Raw genomic sequence first — 23,546 nt, 5'->3', positions numbered from 1 at the left:
GCTGTTGTGAATGTCTTTTATAGTCAGTCACAGACAACCACAATCTTTATTAACCCCTTCTGTGCCCAGGACATAATGGTTACGTCCTGAGGCACAGTGCTCGTGTGCCCAGGACGTAACCATTACGTCCGGGGCACAGAGCCCAGGGGGAGCACTAGCGCTCCCTCTGTGGGGTTCCCCCCCACCCCCAAGGCAGGGATAGAAGGGGAAGCCCTTCCCTCCCCCCCACCTCCTGTGACTTCAGCGCGAGATTGCGCGCTGACAATCACAGAGGCCTCCTCCCATCGCGCTGGAAACTCAGCTTCCAGCGTGATCGGAAGAGAAATGCAAAGCATTTCTCTTCCGATCACGTGGAGGAGGCCGGAGAGACTTTAAAGGGAAGGAAATGGATTTCCTTCCCTTTGAAGTTCCTCTGAGCATTTTAGGAGCCGGATTGCAAGTAATCCGGCTGCTAAAACGCCCACTAGACACCAGGGATTTATTTATTTACCAGAAATTGGCATGAGGGAGTGACCCCTTGGGCAAGGGTCGCTCCCAGGGGGGGCATTTTTTTTTAAGGCCTTTTCTGCCCCCCTGGGGGCAGATCGACCTAATATTAGGGGGGCAGAAACTTCTAGACATCAGGGATCAATTGTTTTTTTTTTTAAGAGGTGGGGAGCGACCCCTTAGCCAAGGGTCGCTCCCCTGGGGGGCAAATTGTATTTAGACCATTTCTGCCCCCCAGGGTTCAGATCGGCCGATTTTTGTTAGGCCAATCTGCCCCCATGGGATTGGTATTTTGTATGCATGTGTTTTCTTTAGCCCCTTGGGTAAGGGTCGCATCCGATGGGGGCACATTACTGTTGGCCATATCTGCCCCCCATTGGGGGCAGATGGGCCTATTTTTGGAAAGCCCAGCTGCCCCGAAGGGGGGGGGGGGCAGAAACCCCACCAGAGGCCAGGGAAGTTTTTTTTTCAAAAATAAGAGGGTGGGGGTATGGCCAAACCCCCACCCCAAATAAATGGGGCCAAAGTTGTTCTGCCCACCAGTGTGCAGATGGGGCAATTACCCCTGATCCACACCCCAGGGGGCAGAAAGTCTACTAGATGCCAGGGAACTTTAAAAAACCCAAACCCAAAAACATGTTGGGGTGGTGGCTACCAACCAGTATGGGCCTGATTAAGCCCACACCTCAACTGAAGGGGTTAACAGTCTTTCAGCTCTCCCCGCACTCTAAAACATCTTATCCCACAGCAAGCAAGAAGGCATTTGATTATTTAGGGTTTTAGTTTTACATTTGGGCCATGAGAACTTGGCTTACTCTCAAAATCGTCCCACTTGTAATGGCGAAGGCTGCACTTTATGGACTTTGGGACGCTGCCATGTAGAAAAATCCACAAGACCTAGAAACATCTGAAAACTAAACATCTGTGTGATTCCAGAGTGGTGTGTTTCACATGCACCCCGCACCATTTTTGTACCCACAATCCCCTGCAAACCTCCAACTTTGCTGGCAATCACACATTTTTCCCACGTTTTTGTGATGGAACCTTCCAGAATCTGCAGGAATCCACAAAATTCCTACCACCCAGCATTGTCTCATCTATACCAATAAAAATTCTGCTGCACTTGTCGGCCTAAAATTTTTTTTTTTGCAAACTGCCCTTTTGGACCCCCTTTGTTCCACCTCATTATCGACATGTTTTTGCCTCTTCCGTTTTACAAGCCCTTGGCCCACCTACACAAATGAGGTATCATTTTTACCGGGAGACTGAGGGGAACATTGGATGGTATGAAATGTGTCCCAGTGTGCGGGAAAATGTGATTTTTTAGCTAAATTTGAGGTTTGCTGAGGATTCTGGGTAAGAAAACATTGGGGGATCCACGCAAGTCACATCTCACTGGACTCCCTCGGGTGTCTAGTTTTCAGAAATGTCTGGGTTTGGCAGGTTTCCCTAGAAGGCTGCTGAGCCCAGGACCAAAAACACAGGTTCCCCCCTGCAAAAACAGGTAGTTTTGTATTTGATAATTTTGATGTATCCAGATAGTGTTTTGGGGCATTTCCTTTCGTGGGCGCTAGACCTACCCACACAAGTGCGGTACCATTTTTATCAGGAGACTTGGGGGAATGCTGGGTAGAAGGAAATGTGTGGCTCCTCTCAGATTCCAGAACTTTTTCACCGAAATGAGAGGAAAGTGATTTTTTGGTCAAATTTTGAGGTTTGCAAAGGATTCTGGGTAACAGAACCTGGTCAGAACCCCACAAGTCACTCCATCTTGGATTCCCCTAGGTGTCTAGTTTTAAAAAATGCGCTGGTTTGCTAGGTTTCCCCAGGTGCCGACTGAGCTAGAGGCCAAAATCCACAGGTATACACATTGCAAAAAACACCTCTGTTTTCTGTGAAAAAATGTGATGTGTCCACATTGTGTCTTGAGCAATTTCCTTTCGTGGGCGCTAGGCCTACCCACACAAGTGAGGTACCATTATTATCGGGAGACTTGGGGGAACACAGAATAGCAAAACAAGTGTTTTTTCCTTCCAAATCTAAGGCAGTGTGTAAAAAAGACTTCTATTTGAGAAATGCCATGTAATTCACATGCTAGTATGGGCACCCCGGAATTCAGAGATGTGCAAATAACCACTGCTTCTCAACATCTTATTTTGTGGCCATTTTGGAAATACAAAGGTTTTCTTGATACCTATTTTTCACTTTTTATATTTCAGCAAATTAATTGCTGTATACCCGGTATAGAATATAAATCCATTGCAAGGTGCAGCTCATTTATTGGCTCTGGGTACCCTTGAGTTCTTGATGAACCTACAAGCCCTATATATCCCCGCAACCAGATGAGTCCAGCTGACGTAACAGTATATTGCTTTCAAAAATCTGAAATCGCAGGAAAAAGTTACAGAATAAAATGTGGAGAAAAATGGCTGTTTTTTTCACCTCAATCTCAATTTATTAATATTTCAGCTTTTATTTTCTGTAGGAAACACTTGTAGGATGTACACAATGACCCCTTGCTGAATTTAGAATTGTGTCTACTTTTCAGAAATGCTTAGCTTTCTGGGAAACAGCATTGATTTCTGACCCATTTTGGTCACTAACTGGAAGGAGGCTGAAAGCACAAAAAATAGTAAAAATGGGGTATGTCCCAGTAAAATGTCAAAATTGTATAGAAAAATTGGGTTTTCCAATTCAAGTTTGCTTGTTCCTGAAAGCCGAGAAGATGGTGATTTTGCCACCGCAAACCCTTTGTTGATGCCATTTTCAGGGAAACCACCACGAGCTGCCTTCGGCAGCCCTTTTCACCATTTTTTTGAAAAAAACAAAAAGTTCACTGTATTTTGGCTAATTTCTTGGTCTCCTTCAGGGGAACCCACAAAGTCTGGGTATCTCTAGAATCCCTAGGATGTTGGAAAAAAAGGACGCAAATTTGGCATGGGTAGCTTATGTGAACAAAAAGTTATGAGGGCCTAAGCGCGAACTGCCCCAAATAATCAAAAAAGGCTTGGCACAGGAGGGGGAAAAGGCCTGGAAGCGAAGGAGTTAATGGGTGTTTCTCTGTGTCCATTAGCAGTAACCCCTTCCCCCCAGTTTCGGTAGCAGAGTGTGAGCTTTATGAGGGAGTTTGGGCCCATAGCCCAAATGGGAACACATGGAACAGCTGGAAGGTCTTTCAATAGGTCAAGAAAAAATCCAGCAAATGACAGTCGTTAGTAAGCCAATTTCTGCACCTTTCCAGCTGGCAAAACAATCGCTTAATTAGCCCCAGCCAATTGTGCTACTTGCAGATGGAGCTCTAGTCCTTTGTTTCCAGCAGTATCACCGAAGGGCCAGAAAGCGGAGAATGGGGGTTGGAAGTATGTTGCATGCCTGTAGTCCAAATGGGACCCCAAAAATAAACAACATCAGGGACAAGTAGTCAGGATCGGGTGAAGGGCAGCAACAGTGGGCATAATTCTGGGAACTATTACCTCTTTAATTTACAAATGTCACCTTTCCAAAAATGTATTGCTATAGCAATGCTGAATGAAGGATGTTCAGGGTTCTAAAGGGATATAACTCTAAAAACACTAATTTGTACAGGAAACGAACTGAATAAAGACATTAAAAAAATAATTATCTCAGTTGTCCTAGTGGAAACAGTCACGACATTTAATGGATTATGGTTGTTCATACGGGACAACAGGATTCTTTGCGCCCAGCAGGGTAACATGTTCAATCGCGATCAAATCAAACACCTAACTACATATTGATCATTACTATTTTGGAAACATTTGCCTATTTTATAAACCCTAAAATAAGTACTGGATAAAATCAATTGGTGTTTAAGAAACATTAAAAAAAATAATGTTAGCTCCGAGAAAGTGACATTCATAAGAAAACACGTGTTGGTTTTTTAGAGCACCATAATTGTGGACATATTTTTATTAAAATTCTCTTAACAAATGAATAAAAAAAATAAATAAAAAAAAAATATTCTTTACAACTTCAATTAGTCTTTTTTTGATAAGTGGTTTGCTGTCTTGGTAGCAACGAAGCCGTATTTCACGGTACCAAAGACTTTCAAACAATATTCAATTGAAGATTAACCCATGATGCTAATGGCAAACCAATGCTACTTTTCTAAAACTGAATACAGAAAAGCAGTCTACTAAATATTCAGTTTCATTTTTGATGGAGTCAAATTGCTGAATGTTAAATTCACAATCCCCTTAGACTGAAGATACTGCCAAGAATAAATTAGTCGATTATAACTCATTGGAGGCTAGCCTTAGACCTAGTTACAGGGTCAGTTACATGCAATACCCAAAAAGGATGTAATCAATTGGAAAATCTTTTAAATAGTTGAGTTTGTAAGAGTTTGGCACAGATGACATGCAGTGCGTAGTTGCCACTATTTCTTTTATAGAAATTGATTATATATATATATATATATATATATATATATATATAAATAATGCATTAACCAAATCTCCATAAAAACAATTATAAACCAAAGGTTATCATTCTATCTGAATGTTTTATTTTATGCCAGTGACATGGTATTGCTTGACAATCACTCCAGAATTGTAATCAAACAAGTGCATTTTATAATTTTAGTTTAAACATTGTATGTTCGTTATGAAAACACTATCAGAATTTCTGCCTTTGTTTAAATATGCTTCAGACTTAGTAGACTATTCTTTAGGGAAAGAACAGGTAATTGTATGCAAAAGTAACCTCTTTGCAGCGGATGAAACCATTATCTTTGAACCCCACACTGTTTAATATCTATGTGGCCCCACTGGCGCAAGTGATATAGTCCTTCGGTTTCAATGTCATCTCATTTGGTGATGACACTCAACTTGTCATTACAATGTGGCCTAACCCGGACTCTACTAAAGAAAGATTGTGTGATAGTATGGAAAAGATTGGCTCTTGGATGCAGCTCAATTGTCTTCAGCTAAATACTAGCAAAAGAGAGACAATGCTCTTTGGGGAGCCTCATTCTGTGCGGTTGTAGGAATGGTAGTCTCAAAACTTAGGTTCAGCTCCCAACCCAAAAGCGTTAGTGAGAAACCTGGGAAAAATGGTAGAGGAAAACCTCTCTATGAGGAAACATGTGAATGCCATTTCGGGTCCCTACTCTAGAACTACGCACCTCCTTAGGAAAGCATAACAGTGGCTAACTCTTCAGTCTACAAAATCCCTAATCCAGGCTCTCATAGTCAGTCGCCTGGACTATGACAATGCACTAATAGTAGCCATGAATGAGGGCCCCAGGTGGTTCAAAATACTGCGGCGCGTTTACTTGGTAATCTTCCACCTCGATCGCCCTCAGAACCCATTCTCAGAACTCTACATTGGCTGCCTGTCAACAAAGCGCTCCTTGTCGTATGGTACATCAATCCCTGTTTGGAAGTGGGCCTCTCTATCTGTAGGGCCAACTTCAGCTCTATGTCCCTACTGCAAGTCTTAGATCCACTGGGAAACTTCTGTTACATCCTTGCCGCATTCACACAACCAAGTAGGAGGGCAGTTCATTTTCATATTTGTCCCCCAGCACTGGAATCAGCTTCCGCTACATCTAGGTGCATGCACAGATTTTAAACGGTTTAAAAAATCTCCCAAAACATAGATCTTTAATTGATACTAAGTTCAATTATTTATTTTAGTATTCCTACACCAGGACCTGTAGAGCTCTAACAGATACATACTATAAAACATACCATAAAACATAAAATAACAAAAACTTAACACAACACATAGCATAACACATTACACAACACATAACATAAAACATACCATAAAACCTACCATACCTCAAAACATAACATAAAACATCATAACACAACTCAACACAACATAACACAGCCCACGTAACACAACACGAAACATAACACAAAACATAACATAACCTAAAGCATGACATACAACATAACGCACAACACAGCATAACAATTTAACAGACACCTTCCAGGAAAGATGTGTGTATGAAATCCTCCTTCCAGGAAAGATGTGTGTATGAAAACATCCTTCCAGGAAAGATGTGTGTATGAAAACATCAGTGATCACTATATATATATATATATATATATATATATATATATATATATATATATATATATATATATAAAAATAACATTTTCACTTTCCTCCCCAGCACACACAGTCATGCACCCACATGCAAATCCACATTCTTCACACACACACACACACATTGGCAATATAGGTTTCTGTGCCTTTTTGCCCTACTACTTTGGAACACATAAATAGGAAGTTGAAGAAACCAAGTTCCAGAGGCGAAAACAAGAATGTGTTTATCTCCCTCACTCTGGCTGTTGTTCCATATGTATAATTTGGAGAATGCAGTTTAGCTGCCTCACCCTTCTCCCTGGAGAACAGCAGGTACAGCTCATTGATACTTGCTTGCTTTGCATTGTGCCTTAAGATGTGTAACTACACCTTACTGGGAACAGTGTGCAAGTCTATTCAAATGTGAACTATTCTAAAGTTGTTTTCACTGACACGATATAAACCATTTATTAGGTTGAGCGCGGAAGTGCTCCGACCAGTTGTAATCTATCTGTGGGCTTTTAACCACGCCCACTGCATGCCTATCACTATCACTCGTTTGTGGCCTTGCCTTTCAAAAATCCTTTGTTATTACTGGTAAATGCTTTCCATTTGTCCTTCCATGGGGCGGTCTGGTTACCACCTTGGACATCGACCCTGTTACATGGCCAATTGCACAATTACCGATACGTTTGACTGCAAGCAAACTTATTTTTCCTTTTGTGTCTTTCCTTGGCTCTAAGGGCGGCTATGGCGCTTTGAATCGCCCCGTTTATATCAATTGTTTTATTTTTCATTTTCAATTTAAGTGGCAAACAAAAGTCCAGTTAGGAATTTACAACGTTAACAGCTCTTACTCGAGCAAACAAAAGACCCATTGCATTGTAAATGTTTGTTTATATTTGAAGTAGAACTGCCTTAAAATGAATGTAATATTCACTTAGCAGGGACTTGTTCATGCTTCAAGCCAACTCTGGTATGTTTTAACATTTTCATTGAAGAATTATTTTGAAAAAAATCATACATACCATGTACTCTTATGTTTAAAGTTACAGAGGAAGTTGTTAAAACTTGTGCTCGGGTCGCCATGATATCAGCCATCTGGTCTGTGATAAATGGATTCTGAGTATGTTGTCCTATTGCACCTGAAAAATGAAATGCACATATGTTATTCATTCAACTTCTTCGCTAACTCAAAAGGACTTACTTGACATCTAATGTGGCAATGAAGCCAAGAACATCTTTCCAATAGTTCTCCCTTTTAGTTTTCTAACCATATGCACTGTTGCCACGTCACTTTTCTGGTTCCAAAAGCAAACTGATGCTGCGCAAAGAGGGTAAAAAAAAAAAACACCAGGAGCTATATCATGGTGGCTATGTGCAGAGCAGTAAGACTGTTTTCTGTGTGTGAGGTGTCTCAATTTCAAACATATAACTCGGAATTTCCCCTAGTTAATGCATGCACTTTATACTAGAGAAGTCGGAAACGGAGAGAGGTATCCTCTGCTTACTTTTTACATCTTGTTCTGTTTAATGTTCATCCATTAACTTGGGTGAATTCTGAACTTTAGACAACTCACAAGCATAAAAGAATTGCTCAGCTCCTGCAAAGTTTTCATGATACAGCTCAATTAGCCCACAAAACCCACAGCAAGAGCACCAGATTTCCTAGATCATTGAATGAAAACAAAGAGCTCAGTTTGTTGGGGGAAATGAGAAAAAACAAATTAACCTTTTTCACCAGGGGCGATATTAAGGGAAGTACTCACTGCTCCGGTCTGCACCACTTTGCACCTTCAACAAGTTGAGCCTTGAGGAGGCTAGGTCAGCATGCCTTATTTCCATCAATGCGTTGCCCACAATGCAGCTGGCAACTTGTGGTGCCCCTTAAGCATTAGTGAAAGGGCACATCATATTGAAGAAGCAACATCCACCTGCATTTCAAAGGGAGAAGAGATCCCCCTGCAGGCAAGTGGAGTGTGTGAGTGCCTGGAAAGGAATGTTTAAGGAGTCCATGTCACCCCTAGTACCACCACCAAAGCGTTGCCTTCAGGCAGCATAGTGATTGTGATCACAGTCAGTGCAACTCGTAATGGCCTTTTTCCCTGCATCCATAGTACAGATTGCGCAAAATGTTTCCCTCATTTGCATGATGCCATGTCCTAAGGAAATTATAGACAACTCTCTTAAGAATGCATCAGCAGTAAACATGCAGTATTACAGAAGGGCTCCCACAATAGTCTGCAGTACCTTCTGTAATACAGATATTCCTCAGGGTGTAGTAGAGTGGCACACAATCCCTTTGCACACCAGAAGCCCTGTCTGCAATATGGCCACAAGAATCAAGGGTGCGCTACAGTTCACATGAGCTAAGAGGTCATTTGGATATTAGCTTGTGAAGATAGAGGCATTTATTTGAAGCTGGTTTTTAAAAGAGGCTACAAATGCAGCCATTTTGACAGTACCAGTTTATTTCCACACGTCCCTTGTTGAAAGTATACTAACGATATAGAGTAATGTTGGTAGGTGATGTTAAAGGGTTAATCAGAGAAGTGCCAGTAAGCATTATACCAAGCTGCAGGATTCATGCATTAATCTCGTTACAAGATCAATGTTGTGCAGGAACAGGTTAAACGAAAGTGAACACTCAATTATGAAAATCTTTAATATATGTCTGTGATTTGCTGGCTCGTCCAGACAAAAGGCCTGATTTAGAGTTTGGAGGATGAGTCACTCTGTCACAAATGTGACAGATATGCCATCTGTCATATTACAATTTCCATAGGATATTATAGAATTGTAATAGGGTGGATGGGTTATCCATCTCATTTGTGAAGTAATAACCCCCTCCTTCGTTCCAAAGTGAAGATTTGTGCGTTAATTAAAATCAGTATTTGAGAAAATGTGTAAAAGCATGGATTGACGCTCCTCATCCAAATTGTTAGCCATCATGTGTTTGTAAATGTTTGTATGTATGTTTATCATAAATATTGCCTTTTTGAGGGTGACAAAGCCCTGTGTCAATCAAAAATATAAAAACTTTAGCATGGAAATGTATACTTTAGTTTTTTTTTCCTTCAATGCACATTGATATAAAGGGGATCCAAAGTCAACAGAAAGTACTTCGTTTTATTTTTAAGAACGGAAGCCTACAGATTAGGTAAATCATTCTCACATTGTTACTCACCAACAATTAAATATTTTTTGCACAAATATATTGCTAGCGGTAGCTGTTAGCTGCTCTTGTGCTATTCCTTGCTTACTCCTGCATTTCAGCAATAGGTGAGGAGCTCTCTTGTCTAACATTTGGAATTCAGGACTCCATCAACTGTATGACAAGATCGAGTCAACTAGCAGAATCCTTGTGAGAAGGGCCGCTATCCTTTCTAACCCCAGAGTAAATTACTTTGTGTACATAACTTGTAACAAAAGGAATGGCAGATTTATTATGTGCATCACATTTACAATCTGACTGTCTTCTTTTTTTGGATTCACTCTTTTTCAACACTATGAACACTTTTAAAACTCCTTTTTCCCTGAAGATATAGCCATGCTAATAATTTCATACTTTCTACGTTTAGTAAATAGCTGTCTCGCTTGAATTATTGAAAAAAAAAAAAAAAAAAAAAAACACTTTAAAAATAAATGGAAAATGTTTGGGTGTGCTTACCTTCTAAAAGACCCCTTGGAAAAACTGCTCTTTTGAGCAGTGCCTGTAAGGTAAACATGCATTTGACTGAATCAAGAAAGATAAAGGATCATCACCGCACACCTCCTACGGAGACTCCAGACCATACAGAACTGCCGCAGCCAGATTCATCTTGGCCTTCCCTGATTAACCTAGTTCATACCCTACCTCCACCAACTCCACTGGCTCCCCTTAGAGAAGAGATGCCAATTCAAGCTGCTGATCCACGCACACAAGGCTCCACACAACCAAGGGACCGGGTATATTATCTATTGCCTGAATTTCCACAAACCATTGAGAAGACTATGGTCTGACTCCCTTCCACTTGCATATACTCCCCGCATCTATTTAAGCTGAAGTGAAGGAAGCCCCTTCTCTCACATAGCAGCAAAAACCTGGAACAGGCTCCCCACCCACCTCCGGACCATCACCCCACTTCAGAAATTATGAATTGCCCTCAAGACCTGGGTCTTCCAATAAGCCTTTTTGTGACTTGCAAGCACATGGATGCCCTATCGGGTGGTTTGCCACGTTTTATAAATCTTGATTGATTGAAAAAAAAAATAACTATGAGTAGGTGTAACTTACTTGTAGAGTACTCGTGGCTTAAAATAAATTCCAGGAATAAGAGAAAGCTATACCTACTCATAGGAAATATTTTCCTAAATCTGATCTGATGTAGTCAAAAACTGCACCATCTTAATACCTAACTTCATCAATCTGCAGCTCAACGGTAACCAGTTACCATTGCACCTGGTGTGTCACATCTTTTTTTATTTTTTTGCCTTTAAGCGCTAGAAAATGAATGGGCCCATTTCACAAAGCTTTTCATGAGACTTCCTCTTATGCTGCTCCTGGTCTACTCCTGAATTCCAGGCATTAGCCAGGAGCGATATAGCAGTACGTTTACTGCATTTCAGAGGTAATGTAGGAGTTCTTTGGAAATCTGACTCTTTGTTTAAAATATATATGCAAAGTATAAAGCAGATGGTTGATTATGTATAGCCTATTTATAAAAGTAATAGTCATCTGAGCTAATTGGGCGCCTAGACACGGCCGAACAAAGTGGTTTCATACCAGGAAGACTACTGTGAGCTTTCTGAAGATACTTAGCTGAGAGGATAATATTGGAAGCAAAATGCCCTCCCGCCCCTCCCCCCCCATGCTTTGGCGAATAATGATGTTGGATGCTGAGAGGTATTTAACCAGGTTCCCTAGGAATTTCTCTGGCTTGTGCTTGTGTATATAGGGTCGCTGACACACAATGGTCCTGCGACAATTTCTGGAGTGAGGGTACTGGCCAGTGAAGTCATCTCACTAAAATAGAGCAGGGATGGCAACTCTGTTTTTAAAATGGCTCTTTACTTTTTAGATTCGCTCATGTAATTGTTTCAAAAAATTCTCACATACACTATTAGGTATATGTACAACATTAAATTAATGATCAGTGACATAGAGCATTCAACCATGTAACAACCTGTGACTCATCAAAACATTTTCAATATTATATTAAAGAAAACAGTTGGGCGCTTTGTCATCCAGAGTGTTCCTGTTTACATTCTTACATTCCACTTTCGTTTGGATGGCACTAATCGCTTCTCACTTCAGTATCAAGTTGTTCCCTAGCATAATATTTATTTATTTTACCATTTTAACATATTATCCCAAAGTTATCCGCATAGTGTTCCCCCCTCTTATTCATTTGACATACCTTTCTTTCCTAAAAACCTATACATTTAGGTATTTTAGACAGGAGCTCAGTCAGTTCAGCCACCGCTCTATTCGTAACATCTTTTAAACATATTTTAATATTTTTGGCCCTATGTGCTCTCAGGCACATGGCTATGTTACCTTTGGCCATGACGCGCACAAGATAATGAAGCCGACATATATATTTGGTAGTCTTGGATCTTTGCCTCAGCAAACATAATTGTGGTGTGAATTCTAAGGATTGGCCCAATACCTCTGTAAAAATGCTAAGTATTTCATCCCAATACCGTCAGTGCACATTCCCATACCATATGAAAGAAGTAAGCTGTGTATAATGGCATCTTGAACAGGAGTCGGTAACGCCTTAAAACACATGGGCTATCTATATGGGAGATAAAAAGTTTGGTCTAAATTTGGGTGAAGTTAAATCTCAAGTTGCTCGTTACTTTTTGTGTGTAGCTCAGCTTATCCGTCTATTTTTTAACTATAAGTGTTTTCTATAGTTTGTGCTCCCACTTTATTTTCAAATCGGACACATCTCCCCAACATACTCCAGCCAGCGACAAGTGTAAGGTAGCCAGGGCTTGTCTGCACTGTCCAGACGTCCTCTTAAGTAATGTCTATGATCTAGGAGGTTTGTTCTCCCCACCTGCCAAAGTTAATCTTACGGTCCTATCTTGTGCATTATGCTCTATAAATTGGTATGCGCCCAAACCGACAGCATCTCTCATCCATTTCAATGTCTGAATTATACCCCCAACCCCGAGTATAAATCTCCAACTGTAAGAACTTCTCCCTCTGGTCCTGAGGTGCAGGGGGAGTCTATCCAGGCTTTGGCTGCAAGGTAGGAAAAGGAGCGCCCTCCTGCTCTGCTGCGTTGTATGAGGCTGGAATTGGCCAGCGCAAGGAAGGTAGGGTGGAAGTGTCTGGAGGATTTGTGGAATCTGGACAATATAGGCGGGTCTGGAGTTGTGCAGGGCCTAGAACACGTGGGTGAGGAGCTTGAACTGGCATCTGTTTTGAAATGGGAGCCAGTGGAGTTGTTTGAGATGGGGGGTGAAGTGGGTACAACGAGTGAGATCCAGGATGAGTTTTGCTGCATTGTCTAATATGGTTAGTAGTCTCTAAACTAGGTGGGCCTTGATTCTGTGATGAATCCTAGTTTGTTTCAATAGGGATACAGGAGCTAGCTTAGCCGTTGGCTTGCAAAACTAATGCCCCCCCATCACCTAGTGACTTTTAGCCTACTTAGCCTGCTCTGTTTTAGCACATTTATTAAATTAATTCTTTTAAGATGGCTGCCTTGTTTTGACTTAGGCCCATGTTTTGATTTCCCTTATGAGTGCCACCGTGGTAAGGCGCCAAGATCAGGCAACAAATACAAACAAACTGAAGGTGTCTGCGTTAGTTACTTTCCCTCTTCACGCTTTTGAGGGAATTGTTTATACTAATTACCAGCCCAAGCACGCCTTGTTACCTACTGTTTGGGAACTAAACCACGTCAGGGATCTAGGCAGATCTGTATATATACTCCTCACTTTATCAGATAGGGAGAGTGTGTTTCTTTAATCCAGTCGACTGGTGACAAGAGCTTGGGCGATGGTGTGTCTTGCATTTTGAGGAAGCCTCTTGAAGACTTTGCATAGCATGTGCAAAATGAAGAAGCTGGAGCCTAATACTGAATTTCCTGGTGTGCTTACCTGGGGTTTGAGTGGCGCCAGCTCTGTTGGCCTCCAGGGAGCGTCCCAGGAAAAGTTGTCACTGCTGAAGATCACACTTCAATGTTGTCTGTGTTGAACATGAGGCAGTTACTCCTCTGTCCTGATGGTAGTAGAATTTTTGAGAAGCAGTGGATGAGTTGTGTGTCGTTGGCATAGGATTTAGTGTTGAGTCTGTGGGATCCGACTGTGTTGGCAAGGGGGGACTATAGACAGTGAAAAGGTTGAGGCTGAATGATGGTGAGGTGAAGGGTGGAAGGTGGACTCGTTCTGCAAGTAAGGAAGGAGGATGCCTATGTCATGTTAAGTGCTATTTTTCTAAACCTAGGCCCTCATTATGACTCCGGCGGGCGGCGGAGGCCGCCCGCCAGAATTCCGCCCTCCGTAATACCGCTCCGCAGTCAGAAGACCGCGGAGGGTATTATGAGTTTTTCCCTGGGCTGGCGGGCGGTCTCCAAAAGACCGCCCGCCAGCCCAGGGAAAAACTCCCTTCCCACGAGGATGCCGGCTCGTAATAGAGCCGGCGGAGTGGGAAGGTGCGACGGGTGCTGTTGCACCCGTCGCGTATTTCACTGTCTGCAAGGCAGACAGTGAAATACATTTTGGGGCCCTCTTACGGGGGCCCCTGCAGTGCCCATGCCGTTGGCATGGGCACTGCAGGGGCCCCCAGGGGCCCCGCGACTCCCCCTCCCGCCATCCGGTTCCCGGCAGGAGAACCGCCAGGAACTGGATGGCGGGAGGGGGAGTCGGAATCCCCAAGCCGGCGCAGCAAGCTGCGCCGGCTTGGAGGATTCCTTGGGGGCAGCGGGAAACCGGCGGGAGACCGCCGGTTTCCCTTCTCTGACCGCGGCTAAGCCGCCGCGGTCAGAATGCCCCGCGGGGCACCGCCGGCCTGTCGGCGGTGCCTCCGCGTCCAGCGGCCCTGGCGGTTACAAACCGCCAGGGTCGTAATGAGGGCCCTAGTGTGAGATGTTTGTGTGGTGTTTTCACTGTTTAACGTGTTGCACAAATAATCTACACATTGTCTCTAAGTTAAGCCTGACTGCTCTGTGCCAAGCTACCATAGGGCCGAGCACAGGTTAATCTGGGATTTGCTTGTGCCTTACCCTGACAAGGATAGTGGTTGCTGCTTGACCAGGGCTCCCACCCCAGTCAACCAACAACCCAATTCCTTACAGTCAAAGGCTGTTTTAGTCTTGTATGTGTTGAGTGGCATATCTATTGAGTCAACCCGTGCCATTATCAGTTGAGTCACAGGTATCTCATTTAAGTAGTCCATAACATGCTCTATAGTTGGCATGATAGGAGTTGAGCACAGTGCTTTACAATATTCCACAATAGCCTCATCATGTTTGGCCTGGTCTCCCCTAACTTTTTGCCTCTGTTCCCAGGTTGTTGATGTGAGCTGGACTCTGACTTTGCTGTTTTTGTTACTCTGGGCAGTTTACCACTGATAACCAGTGCTAAAGTGCAAGTGCTCCTTTACAAAAAGTGTACGTAATTGGCTTATCCATGATTGGCATATTTGAATTTATTAGTAAGTCTCTAGTACAGTACACTAGAGGTGCCCAGGGCCTGTAAATCAAATGCTACTAGTGGGCCTGAAGCACTGGTTGTGCCACCCACATAGGTAGCTCTGTAATCATGTCTCAGACCTGCCATTGTAATGTCCATGTGTGCAGTTTTAACTGTAAATCTGAGCATGGTATTGGAGCAGTACTCTCACAGCTTAATGAAGAGGGCCTTGATCAACCCATAGCCTTCATTAGCAGGAGGTTACTACCCAGGGAACGTAAGTGGAGTGCCATAGAACGTGAAGCGTTTGCTGTGATCTGGGCACTGAAGAAGCTAAGACCCTACTTGTTTGGGACTCACTTCCGAGTTCAGACCGACCACAGGCCCCTCAGATGGTTAATGCAGATGAGGGGTGAGAATCCAAAACTGTTGAGGTAGTCCATTTCCCTACAGGGGATGGAATTTAGGGTGGAACACCGTCCCGGTACAGAGCACGCAAATGCTGATGGTCTGGCCAGGTTCTTCAGCCTTAGTGATGAGAACTCCCATGAGGTTGAGTAGTTGTTCCCCACTTTCAGCTGGGGGGGAAACATGTGTTAGACTTTTCATCCTTGGCGTGGTCTCCCTTGGCTTTTTGCCTCTACTCCCAGGTTGTTGATGTGAGCTGGACTCTGACTTTGCTGTTTTTGTTACTCTGGGCACTTTACCACTGCTAACCAGTGCTAAAGTGCAAGTGCTCCTTTACAAAATGTGTATGTAATTGGCTTATCCATTATTGGCATATCTGATTTAATTGTAAGTACCTAGTAGAGTGCACTAGAGGTGCCCAGGGCCTCTAAATCAAATTCTACTAGTGGGCCTGAAGCACTGGTTGTGCCACCCACATAAGTAGCTCTGTAATCATGTCTCAGACCTGCCATTGCAATGTATGTGTGTGCATTCTTAACTGTAAATTTGACTTGGCAAGTGTAGCCACTTGCCAGCCTAAACCTTCCCTTTTCTTACATGTCAGACACCCGTAAGGTAGGCCCTAGGTAGCCCCAAGGGCAGGGTGCAGTGTATGGTTAAGGTAGGACATATAGTAATGTGTTTTATATGTCCTGACAGTGAAATATTGCTAAATTCGTTTTTCACTGTTGCAAGGCCTGTCCCTCTCATAGGTTAACATGGGGGTTACCTTTAAATCTGATTAAAGTGTAGATTCCCTTTGGGAGCAGATGGACATATGAAGTTTGGGCTCTCTGAGCCCACAATTGAAAAATACATATTTTAGTAAAGTTGATTTTAAGATTGTGTGTTTGAAAACGCCACTTTAATAAAGTGAGCATTTTCTTGCTTATACCATTTCTGTGACTCTGCCTGTTTGTGGATTCCCTGTCTGGGTCAGTTTGGCAGTTGGGCTGGTTGCACCTCACACTAGACAGTGACACAAATATCCTGAAGAGCCATTTGTGCAGGGGGGGGGGGAGAAGTGGTCACTCACACCTGAAAGGGCTGTGCCTGCCCTCACACAATGCAGTCTCCAACCCCCTGGTGAGCGTCTGGGGCCTGGCCTGGGCAAGGCAGGATTTCACATTCAAAAGAGACTTTACTTTGAAGTAGGCCTACTTCAAAGGAGAAATTGGGTACAAGAAGGGCACCCAAAACCACAGACTTTAGAAACACTTCTGGAAACAAGAGGAACCTCTGACTGGAGAAGTGCTGAGGAAGTAGAGCTGCCCTGCATGTGACTGCTTTGTGGAGCTTTCTGGAAGTTGCTGCTTCTGCCAGAGTAAGAGGGCAAAAACTGGACTTTGTGTTCCTTACATCTTGAGAAGAAATCTCCAAGGGCTTGATTTAGAGCTTGCCTCCTGTTGTTTGAAGTCCCAGGGACAGCAAAGACTTCTCTCTGCCAGCACCTGGAGTCTCTGGAGAGACCCCTACTCTGCCCTGTGAGGCCCATCCAGTTCCTGGGACCCTGAAAGGAAAAGCTGGCAGCCTAAAGACAAGGAAATCCATGCACAGAGCAATGTGCGGGGAAAAGATCGACGTGACTCTGATCTGCGGCTAAAGAAATGACGCGCCGTCGGCTCTGCAGCTGAGAAGCGACGCTCGCTGGAAATGCGACCAAAGAATTGACGCACGGAGCGGGAGAAATGGCTCGCAGCATCGCTGACAGAGGCTGGGAGATCACAACCAGCGCTGCGGGGTTTTCAGATCATCGTGCGGCTGGATTTCCCACTCAAGTACTGCTGGGCGTGGAAAAACAACACAAGGCCTGCCCGGACTCTAGGTTGCTGACCGGATCGCTGCATCGCCCTCCTGCGGAGAGAAGAAATGACGCGCCCCGACCCGGCGGAAGGAGAAACGCTCGTGAGTGGAACCAAAGCATCGCAAGCGCTTTTTGGCACGCACTCTCCCGTGCGGGGTTATTTTTGACATACCCAAGGTACTTTTTCACGCTAACAGCGTTAGTGTGTGTTTGAGACTACTTAAAGACTCTTTTTTGCATTTTTATTAATAACTTGACTTGTGTATTGTGGATTTTTGTCATTTTGGTCTTGTCTTGTTTAGATAAATATTTCCTATTTTTCCAAAATAGTGTGTCATTCTGTAGTGTTTTCATTGAGTTGCTGTGTGTGTTGGTACAAATACTTTACACCTAGCACTCTGAAGTTAAGCTTACTGCTCTGCCAAGCTATCAAGGGGGTAAGCAGGAGTTAGCTGAAGGTGATTCTCTTTTACCCCGACTAGAGTGAGGGTCCTTGCTTGAACAGGGGGTAACCTGACTGTCAACCAAAGACCCCATTTCTAACAATCGTTAGAATGTGTGCATAGTAATTCTCCCATTGTTGATCAAATCATGCATATGGGTTTCCTGTCTGTGTCAGTTCGGACTAACCATGCCCATAGGCATCCTTGCACTAGGACCTTTGCATGTTGCTTGCTGATATATTAGTTATAATTAACCCCTTTCATTTTGTCTACCTGGGCATGATATTTTTTTGTTTCTCTAAGGTCATTTGTATGGAGTGGTTCAGCTACCACTCTCACCTCAAAGTTTCATTAAATTTGCGAAACATGTTAAACTCTTGGTTCACACTCAGTATAAACCTCTAGGACATTTTCTTGTTTACCCATGATGATCACTTTCAAGGTGTTTCAATTCAGTGCACTGTCCTGAATTGAGCCCTTATTTTTGTGTGGAAGATCATGTGCAGTAAAATCTCCACCTGCAGCTGACAAGCAAGCACTGTCAAGGGGAGTCTGCCCTTTAAAGTAACATCAAGAGCGGATTATGGCAAGACTGAGTATGGGCCACATATCATATGTTATTCTACACTCCTAACGCATTTCCCAAGTTCTGCCCCAATGAGGACACATCTAGTCTTGTGCATTTCAAATGCAATGGGAAGTCAAAACAGTATTCCTGAGTAACTGGGTAGGTCTTGCTCAACATATCAGTGAACTGCCATTTATGAGTCCAGGGCGCAAAACATGCAAGTGTAGCACCTACAGGAAATCGTTCACAGGCAGAATGTTCGGTTCAAGCATTTTTTGTAACATTAGAGCACAGTAGGAATTGCGAAAAATATATTTTTTAACATGTGAGTACAATTTTGTATGCAAGTGGCACATCACTGTGCTGCCATGTATAGTAAATACATTCTCTATGGGCATGCAATCTCAGGACCCCCCAAAAAATCACTGGAAATACCCAGTAGTTTTAATATCCTACAAATGCTTTAATCCTAGCAGTATCGACTCTAACTTTCTGCTTGCTCTTGGTGATATAGATAATCACAATTAGCTCTGCTATTGGTATCCTGCTTTACAAACCGAGATGAAAGTTAGCCCTTCACTGAGCAATGTTGAATTTGCAAATAAGTACTGCTAAATAAGCAGGACAGATTTGCCACAACTTTAAGATACTGTTGATCTGGTATTAATATATTCCAAAATATAATACAAATGTGTCTACACGGGAACTTCACCTGTCTATCAGTTATGTATAATATTGGTAACATTTGGTCACCTGTCATTTGTTGACAGTTGAGGAGTCTTGATAAAGTGTCTCTAAATGTCCCAACCAGATATTTCTAGAGGCATTAATTTGTTTTACTATGTATATCCTTAACGTGTGTTCACTTTAGTAAGGAATAAATTCCTGATGTTCTATCAGGATAATATATCTGAGTATATCTGAACAACTAAACCACATAAACTACATGAAAAGAACCTTTATTTGCTAACATGTGCTGGCTATAATGAATGTTAACTCGTGCTGGCAGTAGAAGCCCTCTTACCAAGGCCCAGACACACTTTACTTCAAAACTGAGGGTTTTTGTCACTTCAGTTCGTTCAATTATTTTGTATCCAGACGTTTGAAGTAAACTTTCTTTATTATTCATGTTCTTGAAAATTATTCAGTTGTGTAAATTGATATCAATTAAACTCCGTTTTTGTTTTGACAAATGAAGTTCGTATGTTTAGAAAAAACATAATGAATCCAATGGTATGCATTTTATTCTAGGGCGATTTTTAATTATGAATACCCAATGCGTTTCTGGTCAATGACCCTTCACCAGGGCTAACTACAAATCAAACAATATAACAATATGTGTGTAAACTTCATCGAAAAAGTTCACTAAACCCCAAAGACATTGTGTAGCCCCCTTGTGATCGATCTATGACTAGAGTAAAACTTGTCACCCATCATCAGAAGGAATTCCACACTGTGCCTAACACATGCTTTAAATGCTACTTAGCCTCACTGACTGGTTTATGAGTTAATCACCGCTGAGTCAGGGCGTGCAGTTCCCTTACGTGTCGAGGTTCACACATTACAGCGTGCCACGTCTATAAACGTGAAAACCCTGGTGTGACGTATGTCAAGCAATGAACTCATTCTACTGAAACATGGGGTAACCTGAAATATACTGTGCTTTACCAGCAACCAATGTGTTCGCCTCTAACCATGACAAGAAGTGCAGCAGCTACATGCCCAACACCACCAATACCCAATTGTGTAGATCAACTGACTCATGATTGTGCCGCACTGACAGAGGTGTCAGGCAGACGCCAAGACTGGATTCTAACAATTCCAGCGTGCACGTGGCCACGGAAATCTTCATTCAAATACATGAACCAGGATGTGAAATACAGAAACTAATAGGGTGGCTCGTAAAATGACCAGGCAACAGCCTCTATAAACTTAGAGGGACAAAGCCTCAACGATATTAGTAACAAAGTTGACACAACGTGCTCTACAGTGCTGACAGTGGCAATACAAATTAATGTAACCTATAAATAACAGCAATAAATGTTGAAACGGGACACAAATACACTCAACGTTATTCGTATTCCTAAGTGAAATGCAGAGGACATGAATGTCTTAAAGAAACTACGCTGATATCTGTCCTACGTCACCGCTTAAGGGCTACTGTTATTCTATGAGGAGACAGAATGCTCATTTTGTAGAATTAATATCATTTTTCCAGTTTTTTTATATTGTCATTAATAAATGCTGTGGGTCATATGGTTCAACCAGTTAGAGTCTGGTATTAATAGTTTAATGCCTATAATGTCTCAAAGGAAAACACATGCTGGCACTGAGGAATCGGATGAATCCAGAGCACTTGCACAGATCACGTTTTCAACAATCCTGTTGTTCTTTTAACTAGAGGTGGGCACCCTACAGAATTCAGGGGGGCGGGGGGAGTTGTAGAAGAGTGGATGTAGTATCCTAAGCACAAGCTGAACTATCAATATGATTGTTGTGCGACTCTAGCAAACAAAATGTTTGGTTAATAACACCAATTTCACAATATACGCGGTTAGTTCTACGTGTATATCATGTAAAACTATATCAAGAATCTGAAAAGGAAAAAAATATTTTTTCGAACAGCTGTGAATTTTGAAAATATTACAATTAAAGAGCAATACGTTTAATTTGACAAATGTAACGCGCATGGGTGGTTTTTAATCAAATACATATATTGAGTGCATCAAAACTGCAATTCTCAGAATACATAGCATTGCATTCAAGATTGCCATATGTTGTCACACAAGATATGGGTCCGCGTTGCAACTACCAATAACTGAATTAAATGAAAATGTAGTTCAGGTAAAAAAAAACAAAAAAAACACTGCTGCATATGTACAGTTTTGAAACACGCTGCGCTGTTGCCAGCTATTCTTTTCTAGTAGAAATTATAAGGTGTGTATTTCAAAAGATTGTACAGATGCTTGAGCGTTTTCGGTTCAACTCCAAATTCGGGTCATACATTTCAAAACACTGCCAACATTTTTCAAGTTGTTGATAATAGTGTTCGTTGTCATGGATGACCGTCATTTTAACAGCTTCCAGTTCACTGGTGTGCTTCCCACCTCATTAAGGTTTGAGAAAGATCCACAATGCCACATGTCTTCTGCATTATCACACACAATGTGAAAGCAGGCAGAGCATGAAAAGAGGCCCCTGAATTACAGTTTGGCAGACTGGTAGTCCCTCACAAATGAGCAGTCCCGGCTTGCGGGAATTTCCGGCAGCGGGGCGGTGTGTGGGGCTGGATCACAGGAGGAATTAATAAAGTGAAATAAAAAATTAAAAAAAACACCTTACCTCTGCTCCTGCGCCGAGCCACTCGCCTTCGTCCGGATGCTGCAGTCATAGGCTCCCTGCCTGCCCTGCGGACACTGCTCAAAGGAGGGTCAGGATTGGATGGGAGCGTCCAGGTTGGGCGCTCCCATGCAGACTGGGAGCCTGTGCAGGCTCTCTGCAGCTTAGCAACTGTGTTGCTGGGCTGGAGAGAGCCCTGTGCGCATGTGTGTTTGGCCGGCCCGAGATGGCAGGCCAAACATACATGCGCAGTGAGGGGGAGTGCTGTGCACACCCCCTCAGTGCACGTCACCCCTGTTGCCCGCCCCTTTCAAAGAATAGGATATAAACATGGTTTTATTATCCCTCTTTTTGAAAGGTTTTGAGCTGCTGCTGCTGGTGGGGGGTGGCAGGGGGAGAAAGCACCTCCGCCCTCATGGAGGAGCCAACCCTGCAAATGTGGCCAATATCCTGTCTGCTTTATTGAAATGACATAACATCCTAATGCAATTGTAATAAGGAGGGTGGGTTATCCATCACATTTGTGACTATTGCTGTTGTAATGAGGCAGATGGGGTAGCCGTCACGTTTGTGTTGGAGTACCTGTCTGTCAAACTGTAAACCAGGCCCTTTGTTTGCTATGGGACTGGCAAAAGTTGGGGGATAGCAGAAGATTTTGGCTTCCTCCATGGACACTTCCAGTAGACAAAAGCACTCCAGTCCCGTACCTCAAACTAGGGGTGCTAGCATGAAAATACACTGCTGCCTGAATTCACATTTTATCAGGCCATCCTTTCTAGCACCTCATGCTGTAAAGTTTCTCACAAGCAACTTCATTTCAAGAAGAAACAGTGGCTCAGTTGTGGTTAGTGGGAGGAAAAAGGGGCAAGGTGGCACGGCGCATGTCGGGGGAACAAAAAAAAGATTAAATTAATAAAACAACATACCTTTCTCGCCGCTGCACTCTGATCATTGGCAACCATTGAGTGGGCAATAGTATAACAGTAACTACTGTACTAAACTGTAATCTAACAGAAACAGTGAACATACGACATTATATTTACTTTCAAAGTCATGAAAAAAGATGATGCTTACCTGCTGAAACAGGTCCAGTGGCAAGAAATATATAGTAAAGATTGCTGGCCTCGCCACTCGGAAGTGAAATATTACTTCTCAGAACAAAAGTGCATTTAATGTTTCCATTGTTGAAAGATGTAACTGGACTCTCTACCACTCCCTAAAACAAGACACCATGACATATAATGACATATCATTAATGTATGATTGTTTCACTGATAGAGCTGTCTTTGAGAAATTAGCATTTCAATTTTCTTTCCAATATATTTACCATTTGTTTCAAGAAAATGACAGGGGAGTGGTATTAAGTAAAGGAGAATAAATTGATTTAGCAGTGACGCCGGCATGTGCAAACACCTTAGTTAATTGAAAGTTGTACATTACCACCAATAGAAGTGTATTATGCACTTAGCAATACCAAAATAGCACTCCGCTATGGAACCCTGTGGTATGTAAAGCCAAAATGTACCTAATTTATAATTTTCCCTCTCTATGCAAAACCGGTAAATTCCAGACATTACAAAACAGTCTGCTAGATTGAATTACCTTCACCCTAGCTATGACAGAGAACAATCTCCTCTCTCAAATCCCATTGAGTCAAAGGATCAGATTAAGCTCTGACCTTAATTAATGTCAAGATAAAGATCTGTAGGAGAATCTGAGTGTTAGAAATTGGGTTGTTGGTTGACTGGGGTGTAACTCTTAGTCAAACAGT

General features: G+C 42.7%; 1 protein-coding gene across 2 annotated transcripts in view; it reads right to left on the bottom strand.

The window, feature by feature from the left end:
• Nucleotides 1–23,546, bottom strand: part of LOC138293180 (putative ferric-chelate reductase 1) — a 240,455-nt gene that overhangs the window by 113,886 nt on the left and 103,023 nt on the right. For both annotated transcript variants that reach the window (XM_069232257.1, XM_069232258.1), the window contains exons 8-9: nt 22,850–22,991; nt 7,572–7,688 (exon numbers count right to left, since the gene is read on the bottom strand). In XM_069232257.1, the coding sequence (XP_069088358.1) occupies nt 7,572–7,688; nt 22,850–22,991 (259 nt within the window). The remainder of the gene's footprint in view (nt 1–7,571; nt 7,689–22,849; nt 22,992–23,546) is intronic.

The sequence above is a fragment of the Pleurodeles waltl genome, chromosome 4_2 (genome assembly GCF_031143425.1).
Source record: "Pleurodeles waltl isolate 20211129_DDA chromosome 4_2, aPleWal1.hap1.20221129, whole genome shotgun sequence".
NCBI classification, from domain to species: domain Eukaryota; kingdom Metazoa; phylum Chordata; class Amphibia; order Caudata; family Salamandridae; genus Pleurodeles; species Pleurodeles waltl.
This window is presented reverse-complemented; position numbering and strand designations above follow the sequence as displayed.